The 26,468-nt window shown below is 39.7% G+C and overlaps 1 protein-coding gene across 2 annotated transcripts; it reads left to right on the plus strand.

Annotated features, from left to right (window-relative positions):
* The first annotated feature begins 825 nt into the window (after window positions 1–825).
* pxk (PX domain containing serine/threonine kinase) lies at window positions 826–23,220 on the plus strand. 2 transcript variants are annotated; one of them, XM_004547373.3, is made up of 19 exons: window positions 826–1,068; window positions 5,196–5,246; window positions 6,564–6,611; window positions 7,808–7,994; window positions 9,418–9,495; window positions 10,274–10,347; window positions 11,123–11,197; window positions 11,477–11,581; window positions 12,342–12,443; window positions 12,549–12,710; window positions 12,934–13,051; window positions 13,168–13,246; window positions 14,565–14,613; window positions 14,707–14,784; window positions 15,808–15,894; window positions 16,048–16,111; window positions 16,343–16,402; window positions 17,636–17,664; window positions 21,070–21,190. In XM_004547373.3, exons 1-18 carry the CDS (start codon window positions 967–969, stop codon window positions 17,650–17,652), a joined length of 1,536 nt encoding a protein of 511 aa, XP_004547430.1. In that variant the 5' UTR covers window positions 826–966; the 3' UTR covers window positions 17,653–17,664; window positions 21,070–21,190. The 2 variants fall into 2 exon arrangements, with proteins under 2 accessions (XP_004547430.1, XP_004547428.1); XM_004547371.4 differs by lacking the exon at window positions 17,636–17,664 and having other exon boundaries at window positions 21,070–23,220.
* Window positions 23,221–26,468: the final 3,248 nt, after the last annotated feature.

The raw sequence follows: 26,468 nt of genomic DNA on the forward strand, positions 1-26,468 counted from the left end.
GGCCATTCTCCTCTGACTTCAACTAGACATTTTCACCCACTGAGACGCTGCTTGGATGGTTGTACAGAAAGGTCCAAGCAGATCACCAGTTTGTGAGAACACCAGCCTGTCTGGCACTAACAACCATGCCACCTTCAGTCACTTAAATCTTCAACTCATTCTGAGGCTCAGTTTGAACTTCAGCTGGTTGTCTTGTCAATGTCTACATGCCTACCTGGCTTATTAGATAATTATATTAACAACCAGTTGAACGTGTACCTAAAAACTGGCTAGTGAGTGTACACTGGCAGAGCACTATTTAAAGCATTTCTAAACTAAACTCTAATCAAGTGGTCATAGTTAAATCTGATTAAATAATTTTTCAAAGGCACAAATCTTTTTTTTGTACGTGTCTGACTTCATTTCTTTCATTTATGGTTTAGTTTAAATATTGTTTATTTCACACAGATGGCTGTAGATTTTTATTTTATTTCCATTACTTTATTTATTTGATTTATCTCTATCCTTCAACCTGATATTCATTGTTTATTTTTTGACATTTTAGACTAATTTAAAGGCAAATTTAAAAAAAATTTGGTTGAATGAATGTGTATATGACTAATAACAAATAAAAATGCTTAAAGAAGAAATGAAAGAAAAAACAAACATAATTGTTTAGATAAATTTTGACCAAAATTTTGTTAGTAATTCTAAGTACACAAAATAACAACTATCATTTGGAAATAGTTTGAGAAACCATTCTCCTCCAAACCAGCAGATGGCGACAAAGCTTCTTTACGGGGTTTCTCGATATCCAATTAAAACGGGGAATCTGCGTGACGTTTGCTCCGAGCTGCGCTTCCTGGTTACGGCATATCCAAGCTAGGCTATCAACTCGCTGGTTGTCTTCTCTCGGGTTTCCGCAGTTCGTCTTCCCCGCGTTGACAGACTGACATCAGATAGGACTTCCACCGCTAACCCTCCAGGATGTCTTTCCTGGAGAAGCCGGCCCCCGGCAGCCTGCTACTAGACGATACAGTGCCCCTGACGGCGATGATCGAAGCCAGCCAGAATCTGCAGTCCCACACGGTAAGTGTTAACCGAAAATCCCCGCCGGTTCACCGCTGACAGCCCGCGGCTTCAACCGTAAAATCGTTGTTAATGTTTCCTCAGCATGACTCACTCATTGGTGCTGCTGTGGCGAAAAATATTAGTTTTCGGGATTTTTTTTCTTACAAGGAGGCGTTTTTAAGTCGATGGCTATGTGGCTAGTTCAATTATCGGACACGCTGGACAAGACTAGTTTCGTTTTAGTGTAGTTTCCCAGACTGTTGCTGTCACTGATTTTCGGTAAGCTTTTCTGCTGATTACAGTGGAGCACTGACACTGGTTTCCCCGCAAGGATCGCTTTCAGAGTCCCCGTTTTTCATTATATACCAAAGTCCTTTAAAATATTTTGCGTTTTTAGATTATTGTTGAAACAGCAACACTCGTTGGCTGATGGTTTGTTTTTGTTTTTTGTTCTTAATGGGCTAATTTAATTTTTGGCATGCAGTCACTCTGAGAAAACAACTCAACTATATTCTGTAGTTATTTTCTTCAGCTGCATATTTTTTAGTGCTGAAAAACAAAAATGTGATTTTTGACAAGTTAACTAGAGCAGATCAAAGTGAGCGTTGGTCTGTGTATATGTAAGCTGATAAAATGTGTGATTATTATTAAGCAACTGCTGAAATCCACAGAAACTGTAAAATCTGATTTTTCATTGGAGTTCGGGGCGGTGTCTGATGGCGTTAAAGGCCAAAGATTTAGAGGCAAAAAGCAATGCCCATGTTACGTTATAGCAAAATGTGCAGCGTTACAATGAGAAGCGTTGGTGAATAAAGTAAACTTGGTGTCGTTGAACTGTCGCGGTTGTCCGATAATGGGTGCATGGCAGCCTGTTTGTTGTTGACAGTCCGGCTGCGATCAGCTGAGCTAGCCAGTTAGCTTAGCACGCTAATGTCAGCACTGTAAAATAGAATCATGTCTTCCACTGAAGGCACTAATACAGCTGGATGTGAGTATTAATCATTAACGTCCTGTTTCCACGTATTTATTTATATCTGTTAATCCACGGGGCTATTGTTTTCCCTCATTCTTCAGCCCACAGTGAGAATAAACAAAAATAAGCAGCTCTCTGTGCGTTTAAAGCTATGTTTTGCTCTTTGTGTGATGCCAGAACTGTCACAAGACCTTTCCAGAGTTTCCCAACATGTAAGCAGCTCCAGAATTAATGCAGCTCTGAGAGGACAGGCCTCTGGTTACTGCACTGTGCTCAGGCAGTAAAGTACTGCTAGTCATTCTGCTCTATCACCAATTACAAACAGCTGACTACACAGAAACAAACACTGATGGGCTTGAGTCTCTCACAGGGTTTCGTTTACAGTGATGTTTCCAACACTGCATTACAGGAGTGCATGCAATGGGAAGAAGCCATTAGATGCAGGGTTCTGTTTTAATTTAATTATTTAAATCATGTTTATGATGCACATCATAAAGTGTCAGTGTGCACTATGGAGGTTTATGGTCTCATTTGGCAGGTGTTACAGCACCTGACACAATCCAGTCAGTGCAACTGTTGTTGTTTTTTACATCTGCTGTTATAGACTCACTCTCTCCACCTCCATTCACTACTCTGAGTGTAATTCATTAGGACAAAAAAGAGACAAATCACCTCATAAACAAAGTTTTCACTCTTCTGTGGATATGTGAATAATTTGATTATGGTGAGCTCTTCTGGCAGGTAATGTGCAGGTGAAATTCTAATGTGGTAACAACCTTACCGTAATTCGAAGATTTGGGGAATTTAAAGACTTGCTGTAAAATTTCATAACAGCTGGATAAAATTCTGGGGTGATTAGGCATTATTGGTCTGCGAATACAACAGGCGCAGTGTTGTGTTAACTCCCTTAAAAGGAGTGTATTCATTTTATTGTTATTTTTGGCCATTAGATTAACAAAAATCTAATGGCTAAAAATGCTCATCTGTCATCCCTCTGGATGTCCTCTTTCACTGCATCCACGAATATTCTCCGTGCTCTTCTTTTACTTCAACCTGAGCTGCCCCTCTGGCAGTACCTATTTCTGTCCTTTTTTCTACTCCTGTCCATCCTTGTTCCTCTGTCCCTCTCATTGAAAATCTGAGCATCTTAAACTTTGGTTCCGAAAGCTCTACTTCCTCTCTTTTTCTCAGTGGCTTCATCTCCAAACCACACATCATAGGAGATCTTAAAACCGTCCCTTTCTCTCTTGCTGCTGTCTTTTTGTCACAAATTACCCTTGACACTTATCTTCACCAACTCCACCCTGCTTGCACTCTCTGCTTCACCTGTTGTGTGGATGATAGTAAACTCATCCACCTTCTACTGGCTTTCATTCCTCTTCTCTTTAATGCATACCTCCACCTCTCCAGACTCTCTTTCACCTGCTCCCCCCTCTCACTATAGATCACAGTGTCATCTGCAAACATCATAGCCCGAATAAATCAAGTCAAGGTCGCTACAATGGTTCAGTGCACAAATTATAATTCAGTGCAGCTGTTGAATAATGAGAAATGTCAGTTTTCTTTTAGGGTATTTCCTCCTTTCATCATCTTACTTCTGCTAATGCGAATGACATGTGTTTGTTTGTTCTTCAACAGTGATCTGAAAACTTACTTTCGTCTTATTTTCGCTTTGGACGAAGATTTGTGATATAATTCAACATCACCTTGTTTTGTTATCCAATATGAGCAACAAAAACGAAAGTGAACGGAAACAGTAAAAAAGTAAAAGTTCAGCCTTTTGAAACGTATCCATGTAATATCTCAGAAAACTAGTATAAACACAATATTTGCTAGGCAAGAACAGGAAGTTCACATTCATCCTGACTGGTTTCTAAGATATACACATTTGGAAGCTGTACACGTCACTGAATATAAAACATTTTATAAAGACATCGACTAAGAAAACACATTTGGTTTTGTAGCAGTTGTGTATAAAAGTCATCGGTCTGGCCACCTCAGTGGACCTCATGTGAGTGACTTTACTTTATGAAACGAAAGGTTTTAAGAAAAGATAAAAAGACAGCAGTTCAAAAGGTGAAAGAGGAGCTGAGTTTAGTGGCCTGAAGCTACAAAATGTATTAACAAACATCAGCTGGGCGGCGGTGATTTTAGGCCTTTAGCTGTTTATGAAGCTGCTCGGCTCACATGATTGATTGCACGATTACAGCAGAAATCTGAACCTCTGAAAGCTTGAAATAGACGGTGAGTGGACTGAGAGGATTAAAGAGGGGAAAATGCAGGGTTTACACGCTCGGTCCTGTTTTCATATTCGCGTCCATCGTTTCTGACGGTCGAGAAAATATTTTGCTCAGCAGCTTCATTGCAAAGATCTGTGACAAGGATGGCATGCGCAGGCAGATCCTCTGATGTGGATCATTTATGTGGAAATGAAACAGAAAGGGGATTCACCCAACATATGTGAACTCCTTTAACGGTGCCTTTCCCGCACAGCTGGCCTCGCTGCAAGAGTTGTTTGTTTTGTTGTTCAATTTGTAGTTCAATTTTGTTTTCTTTAAGTGTTTTTATTAATTTTTATTTACTGTTTACTACATTTGTGCAAGTGAGTGGATTTTAGTAACAGTTTTGATCGTTAAAACATGAAACCTCATTAAAATCATTATCCTGCTTCCAATTTGGCTTTGGTGGAAACTTTTGTTTTTCACATTCACTCTTCACCTGGCCATCCATCTATACTATCCTAACCAATCCCCTCCCTTCCTTCCTTCTTTCCTTCCTTCCAACCAACCTTCACCTTTCCATGCACATCCATCTTTCTTTCCTTATTTTTCCCTTCCTGCCTTCCTCTCTTCCATCTATCCTTCTTTCTTTCAATTGTTATTTGTTTTCCATCCATCCACCTCCCTGCCTTGCTTCTTTCTTTTCCTTCCTTCCTTCCTTCCCTCCCCTTTTCCATCTTTCATTCCTTTCTTCCTCCATCTATCATCTATCCATTAATTTTGAATTCTTGCATCCTTCTTTCTTGCTTGCTTTCTTCTTTTTAGTGACTCTAAAAGGTTAAATTTAATCCAAGTGAAACCTTATTCTCAGCTCGGCTTTTTGTTTTAAATTACACAATTACACTATATAATAAAACAATGGTTCTATTTTCTATTTTTTCTCTGTCTCTCAGGAGTACATCATCCGAGTCCAGAGGGGTGTGTCTTTAGACAACAGCTGGCAGGTAAATCTTCTAATAACAACCTCAAATTGGTCACCTGGAGAATCAGTGGCCCAACATCCACAGTAGGCACATACTGTACTACAGCTGTCCTCACAAACGTGTAGATTGCGTTTGCTGTTTCATCCTGGCTTTTATTTGTTTCTGTGCATTTTTTTCTCTCTGTTTGCTGATGCATCTGTTTTAGTCTTTAGCAGAAAATTGAAGTAAAACAAATGTGATTTAGAACAGAAGTAATTGTTGCTATACTCCCCTGCCTGTGTGCTGTCTCCTGATAAACATAAAACATATCAGCACAGTAATGCTGTGAGGAACCTCAAGTCATCTTGGGCCGGATATTTACTTTAACCCATGCCTTAAACAAACTTGTAGGACTGCTGTGTCATGTGTACAAAATTGAAAAAAAAAAAAGAAGAAAAACATCCCGTCTCAGAGTGACAAAGAAAACCTCATTTTGCATACGTTTGTTAACTCTAGGCTGAATTGCAGTAATTTTTTATTATCGTGTTCCTTTAAAATCTTCCTGGAAAGCCTCCAGCTGATCCAGAGACTATAAAGAGAGAGCATATTTCTCCCACACTGGCTTCTCTTCTTTGGCTCCCTGTTAAATCTAGATATGAATTTAAAATCCTTCTCACATACGAAGTGTTGACTAATCAGATCCTATATCTCTTAAAGACCTCAAAGTATCTTATTATCCCAGGAGAGCATTTGCATTTGCATTTGCATTTGCTCTCAGACTTCTGGTTTGCTTGTGGTTCCTAGAGTATTTAAAAGTAGAATGGGAGGCAGAGCCTTCAGCTAGTAAGGCCCCCTTTCTTTGGAACCCGCTCCTAGTTTTGATTCTTTCTTACTTTCCTTCTGAAAAAGCTGATAGTTTGGCTGGATCAGGTGACCTTGGAGCATCCTTTAGGTACGCTGCTATAGGCTCAGACTGCTGGGGGAACTTCATGTGATGCACCGAACACCTCTTTATACTCCTGATTTGGTTCTTTCTGTGCTACTCTTCTGTCTTCTCTTTCCTGCCCAACTGGATCTACTGAAGCTCTCTTCCTGTTAAAAAGGGAGTTCTAAAAACATCCTTTGTGTATCATTAGTTCAGTTTTCTTTTTATGATTTTAATTCAGAGCTTGCTGGAAATATCCACCCAAAATGTTTTTAGTGTTAAGCTGTGCAACTTGGAGGAACTTTAAAGAAGGCAGGATACATATGCTCACCTCACATTTTGCCTTCAAAGTCAACGTTTAAAGAATCTTAATGACCTGTAACGCTGCAGTCCTGACAGGTGTGTGTGTGTGTGTGTGTGTGTGTTTGTTGCAGGTGATTCGACGTTACAGTGACTTTGACGTTCTTAACAACAGCCTGATGGTGAGTTCCAGTCATGAACTGCATGACAGCGAATGAAGTATCACTGTGTTTCAGAGACTGACTCGGTATGTAGATCGTTTCATTGACGTTTGAGCAGTTTGAACATTGAATTCGTTATGCTGCTCGCATGAACGTCGTGGAAACGACACACTTGGAGACATCACATAGCTCACAGTAGTCAGCTGTGGAAATGAGCAGCAGTAATATGTGAGAGACTACAAGTGCCTTTAGACACTCATACAGCCACTAAAACAGTGTTGCCCAATCTTCTTCCTGTATGTGAAAGCTCAGAGACGGTTGGTTACGTCCGGTTCAAAACTCTGTTTACATTTTCCTGAAGGCTCGGCTGGTGGTATAAGAGGCCGGCAGTCATCTCTGCACTGATTCATTGTTATTAATGTGCAGCTGAAGTCTTAATTTTAGAAAGTATACAGAGACAAAATGCTACAGGTCTGCAGTCCACAACTACACACAGGGAGGAAATAAAAGCAATGGACAATAGTGGAAGTGCAAACACATACAGTAAGTGGGTTTTATGGATGTAAAATTTACGTTAAATGTTTCTGTAATCTAGTGTTCCTCCATTTTCAGAGAAAGTAGAACAATGCTTAAATCCGGGAAACCACAGTGTGCTCAGTCTGCAAAGCTTCTGCTGATCAGATTATGTTGTGGTTGCTTTTTTGGCTCTGCATATTTCTATGTTGCAATATACAGTGATGCAATACATATAAGAACATGAGCAGCAAATATTGGCATATAGAGGAAGTTTGCATTTCAAAGCTTTCTACCTGACAGGAACATAGACTGAGGAAAAGATCATTTCTATCTAATAATAACACTAAACACTTTATCAGTCAGTTATCATGTCTTCCTGAATGTAACAGTCAGTGGAGCTGGGTTGTATCTGACTGCTTAAGATATGATAGTTACTTGTCTCAGAGTAAAAACATATAATTCCTGGATAACAGGAAGTTAAACGTTTTTCTGCTGAGGCTCTGCATGCTCGTTTCCTCTCCATTGGTCTCACTCTGACCTTGACGTCCCATCAGCCCCCAGTCTTCAGTCAGCATGCAGAAGAACTGTGGAAAACACAGTGACTGTGATTTTCTTTCATGTAGTGTTCCAATATACAGAAAAAACATCTGTTTAAGCCTGTTGATAAAAATATGAATCCTTTTCTCTGTCCTCCTCTTCAGGTGTGCGGCATCACCCTCCCTCTCCCTCCTAAGAAGCTCATTGGAAACATGGACCGGGAGTTCATTGCAGAAAGGCAGAGAGGACTGCAAACTTATCTGGACACAATTACCCAGCATCCTCTGCTTTGCAGCTCCCTCCCAGTCAAGAAGTTTCTGGACCCCAACAACTACTCTGCCAACTACACAGGTTTGCTTGCTCTCCGTTTACTGGATTTCACACATGTCCGTAAGCTTGGCGATTCAGTGGATGTTTGGGACACATTCCTAAATGATCCTGTTAGCCCCCTCCTCTCGAATAAAACGTGAAACGGTTTCAGCTGATTTGATGCCAGAAGATGATTCATGTTTAGCTGTAGACAGAAAACAGCTCGCAAAAGCTCTTTGGCCACCAACAACAAACATGCTACACAGCCTTTATCTCACCTGTTTGATGGTGTTTAGCTGCATATGGTCCCATTAGGACCCAGGGTTAAGCAACAGAACAAACAGAAAATAGGACAGTATATAAAAAAAATGACTATTTTATTATTTTGTTTTCATATGCAGGAATGAACTACAAAAGTAATGTTGGTTTCTAAAATGTGACTGATGGGACTTAAAGGTGCAATCATGTCGGTTTGGTTTGGAGATGCATGAAAGGGTCTTGTGACAGATACATTTTTGTAGTTTTTAACATATTCTGACTTTGGTGCGACAGAGTGACTCAAAAGAGACGAAATATGAGACATGTTGCTGTTTTTTTTTGTTGTTTTTTTTAAACTTTAGTCATCATGCGGTTAATGTGATAAGATCAGCAACACACAGTGAGTGAAGCAACATCCGTTACTTTACAATACAGCCGTTCATGATTCATAACGATTGGTTATTTATTGCATATGAAACAATTTTCTGTCATTGTTGATTTCTTTTGAAGATTCAGAAATCATCAGATTCTCTGAGTTCTCCCGCCCAGCGACCACCAGAAAAGCCAGAAACACAAAAACGATAAACCCAAGATGATGTAACGCGTCAGTATCAGCTTAGGGGTCATGCACGTAAAAAAACAAATACAAATAATAAAACACATTTAAAGCTTTATGAGCTCCAGTGGGCAGGGTTCATATCAGATTTGTCTTAGTTGTGAGAGCTGTCGTGTCATCTGCTCATCATTCCCACTTCCTGATATACCAGGAAGCAGATGACATTAAACGGACTGTTGGGAGCAACTGTCATGTACAGTATTTGGGCAGCTGTGTCGATGTGGCTGGTGTTTTCACAGTGTGTGTATGATCACTACAGTATGAGGTTCTGGAAACACTGCAGCAGGAACTAAACACTGAATGGCACATCTAGATTGCAATCCTGCAAGATGCAGAACTTTACACAGCTGTAGTTGACATCAAAATTATATATGAGTTCAGAAGTAAAAGGAAGCAAATTTGTCATGGGTCTCTTCCCAGTTTATTTTCTGACTCCTCATATGAAGATTTGTTTGTTTTGGTATATTTCCCACAACGGCTGTAGTCTGAGAACTCATACTTGCGGCTGCCGTGAGCCCATACTCAGAGAGAATGTAATTTAAGGAGACTTTAGTTTCATTAAAGTGTACTGTGTGGCTCTCTTTCTCTCAGAAATTGCCCTGCAGCAGGTCTCCATGTTCTTCAGGTCAGACCCAAAGTGGGAGGTCCTGGAGCCTCTCAGAGACATGGGTAAGTTTAAGTCACATGACATGTTAAAAAGAAATCGGACTGATTCAGTTATAAAACATTAGTGAACAGAGTGCTGTGACTGCAGTTTTTAGAGCGTTGTTTTCCTTTCTAATTAAGATGATCATGGAGGGGTTGGTGGTGTTTGTTCAGACCTTCCATCCAGCTGCTGACATCTGTTATTGTCAATTTATGTTAATCCTCCTACACTTTTTCTTTTAGATTAAAATGCAGTGACTATGGGTTTGTGTCAGCCATTATTTGAATAAATTGAAGTCATTAATTTAATTTATTTTTTGATAAATGGGGAGTAAGCTCAGTGTAATTGAGGACTGACATGTTTCTTTTGTATTTTTTTTTCTTGTTTTGTTTTTCTGTATTTTCACCTGTTTTATTCATTTTTGATTGTACAGCACTACGGTGCACCCTTGTTGTTTTTTAAATTGACTTGATCGCTTTAGCCTTTACAGCTGCAAATGTAATTATGAGAAAATGCTAACTGCTAAGAAGCTGGAGGAATTTTAGGGGGTGGCACAGAAGCTAAAAGCGTTGTTCTGCTAACGGTGACCGGCCAAACCAGTCAGTTAAGACTGAAGCAACAAAATCTGTGCAGCCTATGAGAGCGTAAAGCTGGATATGAATTCAGTGTTTTATTTGTGAGAGGAAGCCCGTGAAGGTGCCTGCAGTATATTAGACTAAATGTTTGACTCTTATTGGCTGAGTTACAGTTAAAGTGAGGCGCTGTTTTCTGTTTGTGGTTTTTTTTTTCTTTTTTCTCCAGGCTGGAGGATCAGAAAGAAATATTTTTTAGTCAAAAACAAAGAGCAGACCAAAGAGAGGTACCTGCTGAGCTGGGTGAGTAAAACAGAAAGAATTCCTGTGACAATGAAAAATGATGAGTTAAAAAATATTGATTAAATATAAATGGTGGCTAAATATCATCTTTTGCCAAAAGCCTCTTCACTGCAGACAACTTGAAAGGCTTTGGAGCTCTTGCGGGCTCTTGTTTGATGAGTTATATTGTAGAAGCACTTATCATAAATATTTATTTTAATGGTTAACTGCATGTAAAGCTGCATGTATAGAATTGCCAATCAAATCATATGAAAACTGGTTTAAAAGTTTGCTAACTTTACCATAAATTACATTTTAAAAGCTTTTTGGAGAGATGAAGATTGTCACATCTCTCTGTGTTTGTAAGTCTGCTAAGGTGACTTTACAGCTCTTGACTTCTGGAAACTCTGATTTATGACTCGTGAGTTAAATCCTTCATATTTCAGTGTCTCAGCCTCCAAACTGATGGCAAGAATGTCAGAAATGCATTATTCAAATAATCTACATTAGATAGCACATGCTGTAATCACCAAAATATTTTGTTTTATAAGATACTGGCAGAGTTCAGAAGACAGTGCACAGAAACAGTTTTCAAGAGTTTAGCAAAAATATGTGGAAACAAGAAAAACTTTGCTCTTTTACATAAGACTTTTTTGGTAAAAATGTGACTATTAAGTGACATTTCTTCCCTCAAAAGCTCAGAAGACATCAAATGATTCAATAAAATTAGGTGATGTTATAGTATCACCCAGCAGGGTGGGGTAACACATGTTTTTGTGTGTGTGTGTGTGTGTAGGTGGACCTGGGTCCTGATAAGTTCCTGTCAGACAAAGACCTGCAGTCAGCCATAAAGCTGTTGACCAGCCTGTCTGTACGTACGCACCACATATTTGTCCAAGAATTAGACAAAGCAATCTGTGACATCAGAGCTAGCTAGTGACGTGATCATGTACCTTAATTTGTTAGATCAATTTAGAAACTGTTCATTCTGATGAATTGTCAACTGACAATCCAGCTAAAGCTAGCCAGCTTTGCACATAAATGGCAAAGTTGACTTCACTATAAATGGTATAACAGACAAACACCTGATCAGAGTTGCATATGTTTCCATTTATAGCCTGTAAGTGATTAGACTCCTCTTCCTCGACAGATCCCATATCTCTGTCCACTGTTGTTCTCTAGCACCAGTGAGTCTTCAGCGCTGCTCATCCGGCCGTTCAGTGAGAAGGGCTCTCTGAGAGACCACATCTGTAAGGTAAACAGTCTGTGTGCTCCAGTCAAACTTTCAGATAGTCAAACAGCATCTGAACCAAAGAGAGGCGCCCTGAAATTTCAGCCTAATTTCATGAGTCACAGTTGATGGAACCACTTATTTCTATATGCACATGGTTTATAGTTTTTTTGCACTATTCATATTTTCCCAGTAAGTCAAACTACAATGTGTAAAACCAACAAAAGACAAAGCACTGCTAGCAGTTATTAAATATTAACAATTATTAACCATAATCCCTCTACCAAAGTCAAAAAATGCAGTTTTGTCAGATTCTGCCTGCATTAAAATTGTGCCGGGAATAACACCTGACTTGCCTCCGCCCTACTCAAGACAACTCCTGTCAGTTGTGCTTAAAGTAGCGTTGGGTCTACTTTTTGCAGAAGCTGTGTCAAGCTCCATGCAACAGGTGAGGGAGGCAGGAAGTCAGATGTAGGAACGACATGGAGAAACTGATTTAAACACCCTGAGTAGACTAAACACTCCTAAATGTCTCCCTGTGTGATATGAAGCCATAGCTGAGCAGCATCAGTTGTTAAATTTAAAATAAAACATCGCTGGTGTGCTTTTTACAGAATAGCATTCATCATATTGGAACACATGGGTTGCATTATGGGACTTTTATTGCATGAGGAAGGATTCCTGTATGCGTTGCATTGGTGTGTTTCCTTAAAATAGGCTTGATCAAGCTGTGTTTGTCAAGTTGGTCAAAAGTAGTTCAAACAAAAAATCTTCCTTTGTCCAGGTGAAGCCCAGGGAGAGTTACCTGAAGAAGTACTGCAATCCAAAGAAGAGTCAGGGCCTCGAGCTCCCACACATAAAGCTGTACGGCCGACAGATTTTGGAGGTACAGACACACATATACACACAGAGTCACATATACACACACACATGTATGCACACATACATATATATACATACACTGTGTGACTATCTCTGTGTTTATATCCAGGGACTAAAGCTCCTCCATGACGCTGGTATATTTTTTGGTCACCTGCACACGTCTAACGTTCTTGTCGATGACGGCGTGTGTCGACTGATGGACGTGGAGAACGGCATGCTGGGAGTTCCCTCTGCACTGCGACCTGCCTTCACCCAGTTCAGAAAAATTAACGTATGTGCGCACACTGACTCAGTTTGGATTAGCCTGATTAGTTGAGGCTAAAATAAGACCTAAACCTAAACACAGAGATTCTTTTTATCATTGATGTAGTTAGTGTGACCTCTGAAATGATTTATTAAGAACTGAGAGACTAAATAAACCAAGTGTGCCAGATGATCCACAAACTGTTGTTTGAAGGTTTGAGAGACAGAAACTGTTTGTGTGTTTACGGCAGACCACAGAGAGCATTGATGTCTTCTGCTTTGGACATTTACTGTACGAGATGACGTACGGCCGACCGCCAGACAGCGTGCCCATCGAGCAGTACCCCCCTGCCCCCTCCACAGCTGTGGGTCTGTAAATACACACACACACACACGCATCCTGTATTTTAATATGTAGAGACCGAATGTCTAAATGGAGCAATTGCAGTTTTATTGTTGCTGATCTTTGATGGTTTATTTTTCAGGGTCGGTGCTGCAGTCCATTCTGTCCACAGAAGCCTGTAAAAGTGGGATGCCAACAGTGTCGGCACTCATGCAGACGCCGTGAGTTCACCTCTTTTTATTTTTTAAAGTAAAACACAGCTTGAAAGCCATCGGGGAGTCTTTGTTATCCCACAAGTGCACATAGGAGCTTTTTTCGCCTCTGTCAGTGCGCCCCAGGGCAGCTGTGGCTACAATGTAGCTTGCTATCACCAGTGTGTGAATGTGTGTGTGAATGGGTGAATGACTGAATGTAGTGTAAAGCGCTTTGGGGTCCTATGGACTAGAAAAGCGCTATACAAATGCAGGCCATTTACCATTTTTATTTATTTTTTAAAGTTATGTCTACACAAACCCAAAAAAGGACTGTAAATGCATGTTCTCTCCATCATAGCTGCAGAAATCTGCCAAATGTAAAGATTCACATAAATCAGCAGTTTGTCTGCGGACAGATGACCTTGTTTCAGTTTCTGTAAAATGAGGTTGTCTTACAGTCTTGTTTCCCCACCATCAGCCCAGAGAACCAGGGCCTTCCTTCATCTGGCTTCTTGTCTCTGACTTGTTGACATTGTTAAACTTGTCAAGGGCCAAAGCTGGTATAGTTCTCAGGGTCCTCAAAAGCATGCAAGCCTGCCCTCTTTGGCACTGTGACATTTGCACATGAGTGGGAGAGGACTTTCCAGCTAAATTACTCCTAATTCAGTTACGCTTTTTCTGTGTGAAACAAACCTACAGTGGAGAGGATGAAAAGAACACTTTATAAGGCTCCTATACAGATTGTGTGATACATGGCTTTTAATGCCTTTTATTTATTTATTTTTAGATAATGAGGTAAGCATATGTTCAAATAATCCCTGTGAGACAAAGGTTCAGATGTCAGGCTGCTATAAACACTCAGTTTAAGACTGTTTTTACCTTGACTGCCTGAAGGACCGATGAGCTCATGTAATGGCCACTGTCTGTTTGTCCCGCTTACAACATTTGGATGAGATTAATTTGTGCTGACTGTTTCACCCTCTTTTACTTCTCAGTAGATTTTAATATCATTAGTTTTTGCAATACAGCCAACTAGTGACAACAAAGTGTTGTGCTGTGTTTTTGTACTTCACACATTACAATAGCCTTTGAATAGTCAGGGATTGTGAACTGGGTGAGCTACTGCATCACTGACATTCCGGTTCTGCTCCTGGCTCTGTATGATGTCAGTGAGAGGAGGACATCCTCATGTGGCTGCATCGGGTACACAGCTTTGTCTGTGAGAGCTAAAGCCTCAGCCACTGCCTGTTCAATTTTGTGTTTATGAGCGGCAGACAGTCACATAGAAGCTGAATAAAGAGAAGTGTAAGGTTTATTTTTCTGAGCCAAAGTTTTTGTTTTCCAGGCTTTTCAGCGATGTCCAGCTTCAACGTTCAGAAAAGCTCCAGATTAAGGTGAGAGGTTTAGTTTGACGTTATTGCCGTGAGTTTGTTCAACAACAAAGATGAAGAATAAAAACAAATAATATCTTAAATATCCTCCTCCAGGTCCCCGGCAGGCTGAAGGAAGCACTGAAAGCAGCAAAGGAGAGCCTGGAGAAAAGGCTGCTAGAGGAGCAGAGACTGGTGGGTCAACATTCTTTTGTCCTCCCACAGTACTTGAGCAATAATTTTTCTGCATTGCTGTTTGTTTCTTTTTCTTTCTTTTTTTTTACTTTTGCGGTTTAGCTCAGGCTTAATGCTCCACAGATCACTGTATTTCCCATAATCCTTGATAATGTAGGTAGAATATTTCCAAGTCTGTCCACTCTGTCGGTAAACACAAAAAGAGGAAGTTTTAAGCTTAAGACAGCAACTTTGTAGAAACTTGCCTTGATTTGATTAACACAGACGGTTACGGGAACAAAGACTCTGTATTTTCCCCCACTTGCATTAAAAGCACACAGGAAAGTATGACCAGTATGAGTAAGAGGAAAGATTTAAGAGAGACCTGAAAAAGTGTGAATCTGTTCTTGATCAGTTTGGTCACAGTCATCCAGGCTGGATTTCACCAGAAGAGAAGAACATGGGGTAAAAAGCTGTGTGAGCAGCATTGTTAGTAAAGTTCAGCTAGTAGGCTGACATGTTGTGACATGAATCATACACCTGGTGTCTCTTAAATCACTGTAAACATTTTGGACTTTCTGTGTGAAACAAATAAGGTGAAATCAGTTTATGGCTATAGACTGTATATTAAAGATGGATGCGGCTTACAGATGCTTTAATGTCTCAAACCTGCACTATTTCTAACAGCCAGCAGGGGGGGATCTTTTTTTTTCCTGATGAGTTTATAGAGTCGCTAGCTTCAAGTCTAAATGAACACAAGTTGATGTTCAAATGCTTGAGGCTTCTAAGGTTTTGCCAGTGGATGATGTAATGTTGGCTATGTCCATCTATTATATACAGTCAAGACTCAAAACTCTCGGGTGACCCAGAAAAACAAATTTATTCTGGTGTTATTTGCTTAATTTGTTCAAGAATATTCAGCGTCAGAAATACAGGATACACAGATCTACGAGCACGTCTAAGTGCAGTGTTACAGGGTGGCCAGTTTTTATGAGAAATTTCCTGATGTTGAAAATAACTTTCTGTATGACTGTCTGATTGCAGCTGCACCAACACAGGAGGTTGACCAGAGCTCAGTCTCATCACTGCTCAGAGGAGGAGAAGAAGAAGAGAAAGATCCTGGCGAGGAAGGTCAGCACGCACGAGCAGCTCTAATTAAAGTTTAACACCTCCTCTGTGATGAAAACGGGTTGTTGTTTTCTGTCTGAAGTGAAATACATTTGATATACACAGCCTACAGATCGTTCCAGAATTAAACACACAGCTATGTTTTTATCTTTGCAGAAGTCCAGACATTCAGCTTATGAAAATGAAGAAGATGTCTCGGTCCGAAATAACAATAACTCTGGTAGGTCGCTGCTGTTAGAGGCATTTCTTGGCACACGAGCGCCGCCGCCATCTGTCAATGAGATCAGGAATTTAGGACCGAGTATGTGAGGCTGGCTGTGATGGCACATGCAGCTTTCATCTGTTACTGTTAAAGAGACCATCTAACCTCTAACATGCCAGGAGATGTTAAAGTTTAAGGGTCACTCTCAAGTTAAAGATGATTAAAGGGGTTTCTTTGTTCCGTCTTCAGGTTCTGGAGCTAGTTCCCCGCCCACATGCCCCTCCTCCCCCACTCCCCCATCAACCACAGGTACGTCGGTCAGACTGTCTTTACAGCTGTCACTTTAACTGCCTGCTTTTCTCCCGCCTGTCTCTTTGTTTTGGACATTGTCAGACAGACTGTGTCGGGCCCCCCTGTGACGAGAACCTGCCAGGGCTGTGCTGTGACTCACATCAATAACAGTTTTCATCTGAAATTTGCGTGTTTGATTATAAAGACTAATCATTAACTTGAAATGTCTGTCTCTGTCTCTTCACCTCTTCTCTCATCGTGTGGTTTTCAGGCAGGTATCTGTCTCTGCAGTAGTAGTACATCTTATTGACTTTGTTTTGTCTCTAGGTAGGTGAATGCAGGGTGGGAAACCTGGATGTTTCATTTCATATTTTAAACTTTAAATCTGCCAAAATTTTGTATTTTTCTTACTGTTTAAAAAAAGAAAAATCTACGTGCTGTGTGTCGGTCCATCCCCAGTGGTATGAAACATTGATGTAGCCACAGTTTCATCATCTGAAAACTGAACCACAAGCTTCTGGGATGGTCTGTTTCACACAAACGGCACCAGCAACACACACAATGAAGAGGGTTAGTTTATAATGACTTGAAATAAGTTCAGCAGAAGCTGATCTGCTATAACTTCCTGTGTCAGAGCACCTGTCAGTCAACACAGCCACGCCTAAAACTCTGTTATCAAGGTGGTTAAGCTTTTCATCCATCCATTCTCTTGCGCTTTTTGTTTTAGTATTTTACTGTAGTTTTAATACTTCAGCCTCGTTTGAAAGAAAATGGGATGGACAGGCAGACAAAAGAAAACCATAATACCTTCAAACACTTTGAGGAAGTTTCTTTAATTTTGGTACAAACCATAGACTGTATTCAGAAGATGGACATAGCCTTTGGTATTCTCCATTTCTAAACTTGGCACACAGATTGTGCTTTTTTTTTTTTTTGTACTTAATACCAAAGCGCTGGTGCTTTATGCCGTCTAGATTTCTCTGCAATATATTTAATCTAAACTTGGTTCAAGACATACATCTGTAAACTGTACATCATATAGAGCAGCAAGAAAAATATAAAATGTCACCAACTTACAAAACCTGCTGACACAAAGTCAACACCAGCTTCCTTCCCTACTGTTAGTGTCTCCTCTCTGCTTTCCTCTCCCTTCTCCTCGTCCTGGTGATACTGTGTAAATGCTGATTGGTCCACTGAACAGATAACTGTCATCTCCTTCTCTCTCTCCTTCCTGTGCTGTCTCCACTGTAGAGCATGCTCCATTCTGACCGTGTCTTTGGGTAAAGTAAAAGATTCTGATGTCAATGATGATGAAGGTCTCCAGTGGTTTTTTTTTTTTTTTTTTTTTAAAGCTGTTGTATACCCCAGTTCCTCGTTATAAGACCTGGTCACATTTATGAAGGCCGCTAATGAAGGAAAGAGATTGATTTAAACTGTTTGGTCTATTTGTAATCAGACTTTTATACTCATGTCCATTAATCCTTTATCTTTTTTTTTTTTTTTTACGCTGTCAAATAGTCTTTGATTCAGAAACATCAGCAGCGTTTGATCATTTCAAACCAAACTGCCAAACTGAGTTTATGTAATCACTGTGTCTTATTGGCTAATCTCGCTCTCATAGGTTTGAGTCCTGAAATGAAAAATGAAAGAACTTGTTAATGGGGGTGTACGCACATCTTTAAAAAAAAAAAACTCACAATCTGCAATGATTTCCAAACATCACAGGCGGTCAAACTCCTTCTTGACTTAGACCGGCTGTTTTCATTGGAGATTGTGATTGGTCAGCTTTGCCTGGTCAGTCTGTTAGAGCACGTCTGTCTGTCTGTTTGTTTTGTCTGATGGTTATTTGGTTAGGGTGAGGTGATACTTTTTTTTTCTTTTTTCCATCATCATCATTCCAACACTTTGTGAGGTGGTATTAGTTGAATTTTCTCTGTGCCATTAGCTGTGAAATGTCTTTTCATTTTACCCCCATAGCTTTTCCTCCCTGCCTTACACAGCTCTTCTGCAGATCACAAAAAACTCATTTTATTTAAGGTTTTTCTGTATCTTTTGTTTTTATTTTTTATTTTTATTACATATTCAGATAATTCTTCGTCCACAGCAATCTTAAAGAAACTAACTTTTGGATTAAATGGGTGTTTTTAATATGCATATATAACTGGCCAAAACCTCTTTCTTTAGGCCCAGCAATAAAAACATCTCATCAGTTTTATTTAAACCAAGTAAATAACTGTTCAGAGGGGCTTGAGGTTTCTCCAAACCACAGATGGTCTGAAAGGTCAAGTCAGTGCTGAAGACCCTTAAACCTGTCAAGGCCAGCAGGCGGCGATTTGTGTGGTTGCAAAAAAAAAGGGCAGCTGTATGGATGTATACGGGGAAAATGGCTCTTTCCTGAGGAGTTAATGGGTTCAATTGGTAGTCTCGGGTCATGCTGAATAAAACATGAAGTCCATTTTGTAAATTGTGATGATCATAATAGTCAGAAAGAACCATCATCTTCCTTTACTTGTCACCTCTGGCTTCTAAACACCAAAATGAATGAGAATCAGCTCAAGCCTTCGTAACCAGACTAAAACAATGGGTGCCACTGTGGCAGCATGGTTTTAATTATTAATTTTTTAAATTTTTTTTAGTATTATTATTGTTGTTGTTGTTGTTGTTTTGTTTTTTTTAATTTATTTTTTTATAATACTGTTTATTGTACAAACTTGTTGTCAGTTGGTCAGACGCAGTCTGTAGGAGGTGGCATTGTCAGTGATGACAGGTGTCATTGAAACTGATGTAAACTGTATGATTTTGTGATCAATTTTAAAAAACAAACAAACAACTTAACTTTAAACATTCCAGCTCATTACAGTAACAAACCTTTACAAAACCTAATAACTGAAACAATGTGACACTTAAATCGGGTGCACAACATGTGGTCACAGATTTCAGTTCAAATTTGTCGATTTAACCGTGAAATGTGGTCTCACTGAGAGTGTAGCTGTGGACGTTAACAGAAGAGTCATCTGAATATTACATGAAAAATCCCTGAAGGTCACTGTGGTTGCCAAACGTAATGAAAGTGATCTTGTCACACAGCTATCCTGGAGAAAAATCAGTCGCCACAAAAGGTTCTGCACTCGCTAAATTATTACAGTTGGATTTTTATGTTTAAAAAATCATCAATCATCCCCAAACACCCTGAGTGCACAGAACGGTTTCTCCAGGTCGGCTGCCATCTGTCAGACTGATGGATGTCCTTTCATTATGTCACGGATTATTCACTGTGGAGTTGGCGAACTCCAGTCGCGGCTATTGGCCTCCGCTTTACCCACATGTTAACGCTTCCCAGCATTTTGCTTCTTTGCCTGTAATCCCTGACTTTCACGGAGCTTGGGGATGCAGAATGGCGCAGCTGTAAGAGGCGTAACGGGTTTGAGTTCAATTCACCATCAGTTCAATGTTCAGGAAACAAAGGAATATGAGGCCAAAAAGTCCCAGAATGCACTGCTGTAAGAGTCATCCAATCAGAGAGAGCTTGGAATTCTGTTGCTGTGGATGAAGTTGGAGGTTCTGGAACTTCAGCTGAACATTCTAGAACTCTGATTTCATTCTGATAGAAGCTGGTACTGAAGTTCGTGAGTGCTGCTCTAACTGGAGCCGTTTGTATAGAGAAAAGGACAAAAGAGACTTCACTAACTACATGTGTATTAATTTTAAGAACCACTAGACTGTGTTTCTCACAAGTATTTGGAGAAAACATGTCCGAGTAGTGTCAGGAATTGAGAGTTGTTCCATTGAAATTGATGATGGATTGAGTTCAGCCTGGTCATAGTGATATTTGAGATTGCTGCTTTCACAAAGATAAAGTCTCTCTGGAAACAGCGCCCATCTTTTCTTTAGACACATAAAATATCATCAAGACAATATCTAAATAAAGTACATAAAATGCATTTATGTGATAGAAGTTATGTATTAACGGGTATAAATTAGAGCTGTGAGGCATGTGTTCCATTTGTGACACATAGGTATGTATATTTTAGATTCAGTGCAGAGATTAATTCTTCCTAGTGATGTCTTTTGTAATCACACACTTAGAAAGACCTAAATTATGCTTCAAAGGTGGCAACGATTATAAAAGGTTTCCTTAAGTATCAAACTAATCCAATGATTCATGGATAAACTTTAAAGAGAAACTAATAACCAAAATGTGAACAGATACAGGCCAGTTAAGTGACCATAAATATCAAAAATCCCTTTGGTACTAAACATTTGTCCCAGTTTACAAAAAAAATAAATACATTTGTACCTCCAGATGACTCAATTGAAAATTTTCTTTTGCTTATTAGAAATTAGCAAAATGACTATAAATTATCAAATGAGTACAAAGTCGTGGATACCCAAACTTCAGTCTTACTGTGTTTCTTTGTGGAACTGGTTTACTTTCTGCCAGTGTTAAGTGTCTCCATTAAAACTGACAGTGGGCAGGTTAGTGTTCATGTGGAAATAATTAGGTGAAACATGATCATCCTTGTTTAGCGTTACAAGTTCTTTTAGATCCATAAAGTTTTCCAGGTTACTTCAGATCAGAACCAGATTCCAGAGCATCTTTGTGCAATCAGCTGCAGAGGAATATTCCCTGAAACCTTTGTTTTTCCTCTAACACTTCCTCCTGTTTATGCTTGTCTCGTACCCAGGATCCCACACTGCTCCTGCCCCTCCACCTCCTCCACCGCCACCTCCTCCCCCCTTACAGGACTCATCCTCCTGTCCTCCTCCTCCTCTGTCCTCCTCTAATGGAGCGGGAGGAGGCCGTGCCGCCTTGCTGAGCTCCATCCAGACCTTCAGTAAGGGCAAACTGAAGAAAGCCGATACCATCGACCACAGCAAACCCATCGTCTGACCACGTCCACTGACACAATCTGTCCTCAATATGGCAACATGACCGACACACCAGTTCTGCACTGTGGTGAAGGCCCTCCCCCAAGATGTGAAAAAATCACTAACAAAAGATCCAAGTACAATTTTTTTGTTTTTATTGCTGTTTCTGCTTCCCCCCCCCCCCCCCCCCCCCCCCCCTGCTTTTTTTTTAACTTTTAATGTATTGCTGTGGTTGGAGAGACTCGAGGACAGGTGGGGTAAAATGGCGACCCCTGTTTGCTCTTTGAAACATGCTGGACAATCTTAGGCACCTTAAGGTTTTGTCTTTTCTGGTTACTTTGTCCTTAAAAGACAGACAACGGATAAAAACCGGGAAACTGAATCGGGTGAGCTTTTCTTCTGGCTGATCTGCGGACAGCCAGCTGGCTTAATTTTTGTTCTTTGTGCTTGTAAAAGTAGCACTTAAAAATGTGTGAGAAGAAATTGTGGAGCAACCATGGATTCCTGCCCCCTGCTCGATGGTGAAGTTGCATTTTGTGGATATAGGACTCTTAATTTCAGTACTTCGATGGTGTCAGGGTGCTTCACCAGTCCTGAGTATGGAGTAGACCAAACTTTCCTTTTAAATCATCTCTGAACAGATGATTCAGGCTGAGGCTGAGCACAGGTTGTGCTCAGCCAGTTTCCTCACAACTGAGCTGCAAAACACACCTACAGGTCGTCTCTGTCTGTAATTAACTCATCGTCATGCCGTGTATTGAATTAAAACAAAATACCAATGCAGTGCATTGTTCAAGAAAAAGTCAACTTCCTGGTTTGAGAGTTTGAAAGCAGAAAAAAAGTTTATTTGCTTCTTATTGATCTGCAGATATTTTTCAGTTGAGTATCAAACATCACATTGAAATTACAGACAGAAATGACTGGAGAGCAAAAGTGTTTGTTGCAGCACAAAACAGTGGAGGTTTAACCGGCGCTCTGCTCATTGGTCTGTTTCTCTGCATTGCATTTCCCCCAGTTGTCTCCACAGTTCTTCAGACTGTACCCTCTCTCTCACGAGCTCTTTAAGCATGAAACAATCCCAGTTTAGATTGATTCTGAACATCTTTATCTCCTTTTTTTCCCCTTCTTTTGGACCAAACTGGCGCAATATTTTGCACGAGGCAGAGCACAAAACGAAGAGCAGCTAAATGAATAGGAAGCTACAAACTACACTACGTGTGTTTTCATCCAGCTGTTTGTTTGTGCACACTTATTTGATGATGGTATGAGGGGGCAATGGGAGGTTTAGGAGAAATAACCCCCCCAGAAATAAGAGGTGGGAAAAGTATAATGGAGGGAGATGTGATGTACAGTGTTTAATAAATTTATTAGACCACCTGTTATAAAAGAAAAACCATTAGATCAGAGCTATATCATTATTTATGAGGCAAACTGAATTCATCTTTTTACAGCCAAATGTGAGCCGGCACTCTGGAGTGCTGTGAGTGGAAGTCAGAAATAAATCAATCAACATTCAACCACAAGCTTTTCTGTTCAGAAATACATGTAAATGACTCTAATTTGGCATCTTAATCAAAATATATCATGCTTTAATTTTGTTCTTGTAAAACAGTAAATTTCCAAATTCATGGATAACAAAAACAAGTATTTCTTTTTTTTTATTATTAGAAATATTTTGATTCAAAAACTTGCACATTCTGCTACAGAAATGAATAAAAGAACAAATTTGTTAATTACCAATACTGATTACTTATGCAGCTGGGGCATAAACCTTATGCTGGGAGGTGGACTAATAAATTTAGGCGCTGTGCGTGAAGCAAGTAACATCTGTGTGAGGAAATAAGGTGTGATTGTGTGCATCCCAGCTCCTTTCACTCACAGTTGATGAAAACAGTTTCCCAGAATTCTCCTTAGCTCTGCGCTACAGTTGGATTAAAGGGAAATGAACAATAACATTAATGCTCTCACCTGGTATCCTCACAGTCTCTCATTTTAGTGCAGCATGAATTTAAAATTAGCCGCCTGCTGTTGAGGTTTATCGTACATCATTGCGTCTGTACTGCCCCGCATCAGAGCAACTTGGATGCACAGCGACGAGCAGCTCGGCATCTGATTGTGTGCAGGGTCTTAAATTAATCTCACATCACATTTTCTCCTGACCTAAAGTAAATCCTCAATTTTTTTTTTTTTTTTTACCTAATTTTATTTTGGTCCATCAGTCTCTTCACGTCACTGACCAGAGTCCAGATCATTTCTAATCATCCTTCCATTCACAAGTAAACTACAGATAATGCGTTGACATCAACATTACAACATTACATGTACTTCTGGGAATAGTTAACCTAATGCCACAAACTATGGAAGTTTGAACCAAGGCTTTAGATATGTAACCGGTTCATTATTGACCTGAGTGTATTTGGGAAGATTATTCTTGCTCATATAACTGTTTCTTTCCAAGCATGCAGTGCTGTGTAACATTAAACACAAATAACATTCAGCACTAAAGTTTTGTGGATGAAGTGCAGCCCCATAGAGCTCAGCTCGCCTTCAGGATTAACTTCAGACCCTGATATCTGATTTTGATTCTTTAACATTTGTTTTTTTCCTCTGTTTTAATGTTTGTGTCCAGACTTTTGTTTGTTTTTATTGTGCCATACCCATTTGGGTGATAGTGCCTAAAGAAATCTGAATGTTTTTTTGTTATTGTACATGACAGTATGTCACATGGATCTCATCGGTTTGTGGATGGTAGTATGCCAACGCTTCAGCATGTGGCTTAGACTGGTTAGCAATTAACAATAGTCCACGTGTCTGTATAATTATTAAGCATTACTGAGTCATGATGTTATCAGATTATTTGTTCTTTCTGACAGCAGAAAACCCAAAAATATTCAGTCTGCAGTAAAAGAAAGCATTTCAGAGCAGATAATGCTGACTCACTACTTTTCAAAATTCTTGGCCGATAAGTTCTGTGCTTTAGATCCATTTCTGTCCAATCATCATGAAGGTCATCAGCTTTTTTTAAGTCTAAGTCTGCTGATGATACAAAACAAAAAATTTTGCATATTTGATTCAAAAGAGGCAGACTGACTGGCCCTGTGCTGAGTTAAACTAACAGGGCTACAACCTGATTTCAATTTACTGGACAGATTTGTGGTAAAACCTTGTAAATCTGCAACAGAAAACACAACAGGTGAATAATTATGCCTTTAAATTACGTGCAACGTTTACAGCTGTCACCACAGGGCAGACAGGACCCACTGTGTGCGACAAACTGTGGCCACCTGTGGTGATTTATTCCTGATCACCCAACTTGTGTGCTGAAGCGTTGGTGGCTGAATCTGGAGCTCAGGTGAATCCTGTAACCTAAGGACTCTTTAAAAACCAAGTTTTTAGCCCTTCGATGACAGCTCAATGCTCAAATAATTTACTTTCATCATTCAGTGCAATCAGCCCAGTGTGAATGCTCATTATGTTTAACCAGAATGTGTCTCTGCAGCACTTTAGAGGGGTGGAAGCCCGGTCCATAGGGATGTTTGTTAATAAAAATAATCCAAGGCAGCGAATTCTCTCTAATCTCCTGAGGAGTGTATTAATGCAGCTGCAAGAGGACCCCCTCATCATCAGCAAACATGAAATGGATTTGGCATCCCTGCTGTGATAAATAATACTTGTATCAAATGAATAAACATTTGGGGAAAAAAAACAGTTTCCTGTTTATTTCCACATGTTTGTTACAGTTGTGATGAACAGTTGAAGATGGAAAAGGCATGATGTGACATCTTATATGGAAGCTTATCAACAAGTTGAAAGGTTTGCTCAGGGAGGGATTCTTACAGGAAACTAAAAGATAAGTGATGAGGTTGCAAAGGTGGAAGCATAAAGAGTAGTGATGTAGCCAGAGCTGCCTGACAAAGAAGAGTTCCCTGAACACAGAGGAAGGGTAGGTTTTATAGAGGATCAACTGAGCGCACGTGTCTCCAACTGACCTGAATGTTTGGCCCTTCCCATCTGCTTCTGTTTGGAAATAAACTGATGAGGTAGGTAAGCAGACCATAACATTGCTAAAAACCCAATATTGGCCCTGCATATAAAACGTATGAATATATAATATTTTTCTTGTTTGAGTCCAAGAAAGTAATATGACTCCCTCTTTAGTGTCCAGAGCCTTTACTCAGGGGCTCTACCCACATCATGAAAAATGGCAAGAGTGAGACAAGAAGAATAAAGAAGCATTGGCAACAGGCATAGACCAAAATGAGGCATCCATCCCTCCGTGACACTGACACAGCTACATCATCAACTGTTTTGTTACAGCTATGTTATAACTATTAACTATTTTGTGGTCTCAGGTGTAACAGTGTTAATTGCATCTTTTATATTTATGGTCACTTTTAATTTAATTCACATCGTGACACAATGTTCAAGGTGAAATGAACTCAAGGTTGGATTATTTTAATGTTTGAATTAAAAGTTGTTTAAAGCATCTTCCTCCTACCTTTATTTGTATATCCCAGGTTTTAGGGCTGAACGATTATGGAAAATAATCTAATTGCGATTTTTTGCCCCAATATTGCGATTGCGATGCGATATGCGATTATTTTTTAAGGTCTTTGTCTTCTGTATTATTAAACAAAGACAAGCAATACATCATATAGTATGGCCAATACTATATTACATTAATTTTAAACTGTTCTTTCCTGGAAGACAGACCTCTGTTATGATGACATGAGGTGATGCATGAATTGATGACTGACATTTTTATTTAACTTCTTCAATCACAACAGTATATTTGAACATACACAATAGTTTATTTTTAGCTTACAAACATCTGAGCATAAAGTGCTGACAAGGAACCCTGGTGTAAACATTAAAATGAAAGTCAGTACAATGTGCAGATTGCAGAAATATACATAAAAAAAAATCAGTGGCTTTACCACACTCAGTTTTTCGACATGTGTGAACTACTAGACAGTCATTCAATTAAAAAATAATATTAAATAAATAAAACTAATAAATAAAAAATACACACATCTTACTGATCTCTGCAGTCAGTAAAATTACACATAAAGTGCAAACATAATAGCAATTGTATAAACACACACACAAACACGCCTTTAAATTTTAAAGGCGTGAAATTGGACGGTCTAGTTCTGATTAGCGTCACCGCTGTCTCGGTGGAGTTTAATAAACTCGGCCGTCTGCTTCTTGCTAT

This window comes from Maylandia zebra, linkage group LG5, assembly GCF_041146795.1.
Source record: "Maylandia zebra isolate NMK-2024a linkage group LG5, Mzebra_GT3a, whole genome shotgun sequence".
Lineage (NCBI taxonomy): Eukaryota > Metazoa > Chordata > Actinopteri > Cichliformes > Cichlidae > Maylandia > Maylandia zebra.